This window comes from Herpailurus yagouaroundi, unplaced genomic scaffold (genome assembly GCF_014898765.1).
Source record: "Herpailurus yagouaroundi ecotype Mexico unplaced genomic scaffold, PumYag 159, whole genome shotgun sequence".
NCBI classification, from domain to species: Eukaryota; Metazoa; Chordata; class Mammalia; order Carnivora; family Felidae; genus Herpailurus; species Herpailurus yagouaroundi.
The window spans coordinates 76752471-76755290 of NW_024412400.1; the positions used below are offsets into that span (position 1 = coordinate 76752471).

The window sequence follows — 2820 nt, forward strand, 5'->3', positions numbered from 1 at the left end:
AAGAGCACTGTGGAAGGTAGGGTGTTCTTCAGCTCTGCTACGTATCAAGTTTTCTTCCCATGTTATTGAGGAATATCTGTGACTTTCAGTTCTTTTAAGCAGTCCCATTTCCCACTCCCAACTTCTTCCTCTTCTCCTTTCCCTCCCCTCCACATGCCCTATCTTTCCCCTGTACCCCTAAAGTCTGACTACAGGTAATTTCAGGCAAGCCCAATCACCCAGCTGGGTTAGGGGTCCCTCTGTAGCCTTCAACCAACTGCACTGTAACTTCTGGTTTATTTACTTCCTTTCCAGTTCTGAAAAGGAGGACCTTTATCTTGTTTAGCATGCTATCCCCAAATGCCCCAAACACCACACAGAAGCAGATGCTCAACAAATGTTTAATTTATTAAGTGTACCAGGATAGACTTCTAATTTACTGCATTTTCATTTTTCTCTAGGTACCAGAATAGCTAAGCAAATAGAGGTACATGCTAGTCTTTTTTCTTTATACAATATAGACAAAAAGCATCGGGAAGCTAGATACCAATCAGCTATACTGCTGAGTTCCTTCAAATCATTAACGTACAGCATTACAATGCTGTGTAATTTGTCCAAGATCACACAATAAGATGTAAAGTTTTCAATCCATTTTACAAAACCAGCAAAACTCTACAACAAAATCCTACAGGAAAAAGTAGAACAATCTCATTTATAAACATCAGTGTAACGGTATGTAAAATGTAACAAAACATAGCAAGATACAAAACGTAGTTACACAAATTCAACTTCTAATTAACGGCCTACACCCAACGATACTACTTATGACTCAGACAGTAGCTTTCATAACCAGGAGGACCCTGCTGGCCACCTATCCACCGGCCCTCACCAAGGGTGGATACCAGCCCTTTGATTGGCTCTAGCCCTAGCCCTCATACTGGCCTCAGCTCTGGCCTTGGCCCTGGCCCTGTCGGCTTCGTCTGCCAGGGCCTCACGGTACTGCACTGGCCAGTGGTGGGGTTCTTTCTTATGGAGTTTGGCCACGAACCCCAGGACTTTCATCTTGCTGATTTCCAGGTTGCTCCGGGGACCCCAAGAGAATTCACATTCCGGTGGACTGGTGTGAGGCACCTGCCTGTAATTGAGGTATCGCTGCTGCACGAAATCTTCCAGAATAAGCCTCTTCGGGTACCCAAAGAGGAAGTGATACTTTGACGGACGCATCCCCAACCGACGCAGCATCTCCCAGACCTGTGTCTCCCTGGCACTATTACCTTTCATGTAGATAAGGCCCAAGATCATTATTAAGAGACCCAATCTGGGGTCATCTCCTCCCAGATCCTCCTCCTCCTCCTCCTCCAGAGGTTTTAGTTTGTTGATCAGGATGTAAGTGTGGTGCTTGCGGCCAAGCTGTTTTAGCTCGAAACCAAAGACATACCGCAGATGTTCTGCGGCCCTTGCGATGATCTCAGGGAACAGATCCTTCAAGTCTCCGATAACGTATTTCACCATCTCGGAGCGAGTGATGGGACTCTTCTTCTTGTCCTTCACCAGCAGAAACTGCACCAGCTCGGCCACCGTCCGATCCAGACGGCGGTAGGCCCTGCGCCGGGCCAAAGCTTTGGCTGCCAAGGTCCTCGCGCCTTTTGGGGTGAGGGCGGGCTCCGCAGCCCCCTCCTCCCTCCCGGCGCCAAGATCCTCCCTGGAGCTCTCCTGCAGGAGGGGACTCGGGGCCTCCTCCTGAGAGGCGGTCAGGGCCTGGGTCTCACCGTCACGGCCGCCATCCTTCCCCTCGGCCTGAGGGATGGGGAGAGCCCCGCTCTCGGGTTTCTGCAACATGTTTTCGGGAATGCAGGTGCAGAGCGCGTACACGGGCCGAGGGGTGTGCAAGCCACTGCGCAAACCCCGGCGGAGGGGTGGGGCAATGGCTGAGGCGGCGGGAGGAGGACTAGGAGAAAGGTCAGAAGGGGCTTTCGGGCTGCTGGACGGCACAGCAGAGGACTCGGGACGGTCGCCGCAACGCCGCGGCACAGAACACCTACGGCGCGGCCCCGGCGCAGGCTCAATGCGCGCTCGCGCGCCCGTTCGCCCGGCCACTTCCGGCCAGCTCAGCCAAGATGGAGGCCGCGGGGCCGCGCGAAGCCCCTCCCCTTCCGGCTCCCTCTGGGTTTGGATTTGCGTGCAAGGGAGGTGGGAAGTGTGCATTCTGCGCTTTTAGGCTCCAGAGCCGGAGGGGCTAACTAGGGCTTTTTCGTCCAAGGCACGCAGAATGGGAAATGTTTCCATGGACAAGGTTGAAATAGGGATGGAGTACTAACCACGTCTTTTCAGCAAGTGCTTATTTATAAGTGTGTGTATCAAGGATTTTCAGCGATTTTACTGGTTCAAGTGCATAGTGCAGGGAGGTGAAGGCTGGGAGATAAGGCTGTGGGGGCCAATTAGTGAAGAACTTTGAAGAGGACACTAGGGATATTGAAATTTATTCTAAACACGATGGCAAACACTACAGGGAGTTTAAGCAAGGGAGTGTTGGGGCCAGATCTATATCTTTGCAGTTTGCCCGGTGGCAGTTTGCAGGATGGATTGGAGTAGGGACACCGAAAGCTGAGAATCCAGTTTGGAGTATTATTATAGTGCAGAATAGGAACTGAGACTTGGCCTGTCTTGTTCATTGATGTATTACCAGTGCCCAGAACAGTGCCCGGCACCTAGAGGCTCTCCATAAATATTGTAAAATGGATAATGACGGAGTGAGGATAGCATATTATACAGGGATGAAAGAAAAATGATAAGAGATATAATGAAGAACAGCTGGCAGAATTAGCCACTGACTGGAGGAAT

At 51.0% G+C, this 2820-nt stretch overlaps 1 protein-coding gene across 1 annotated transcript; it reads right to left on the bottom strand.

Annotated features, from left to right (window-relative positions):
* Positions 1-366: 366 nt before the first annotated feature.
* On the bottom strand, positions 367-2085 carry MAGEF1 (MAGE family member F1). Its single transcript, XM_040480979.1, has one exon. It carries the CDS (start codon positions 1816-1818, stop codon positions 865-867), a length of 954 nt encoding a protein of 317 aa, XP_040336913.1. The 5' UTR covers positions 1819-2085; the 3' UTR covers positions 367-864.
* Positions 2086-2820: the final 735 nt, after the last annotated feature.

Bases quoted from the DNA above. Each gene is read 5' to 3' on its own strand.
- MAGEF1 (XM_040480979.1), bottom strand. From the start codon at position 1,818: ATGTTGCAGAAACCCGAGAGCGGGGCTCTCCCCATCCCTCAGGCCGAG.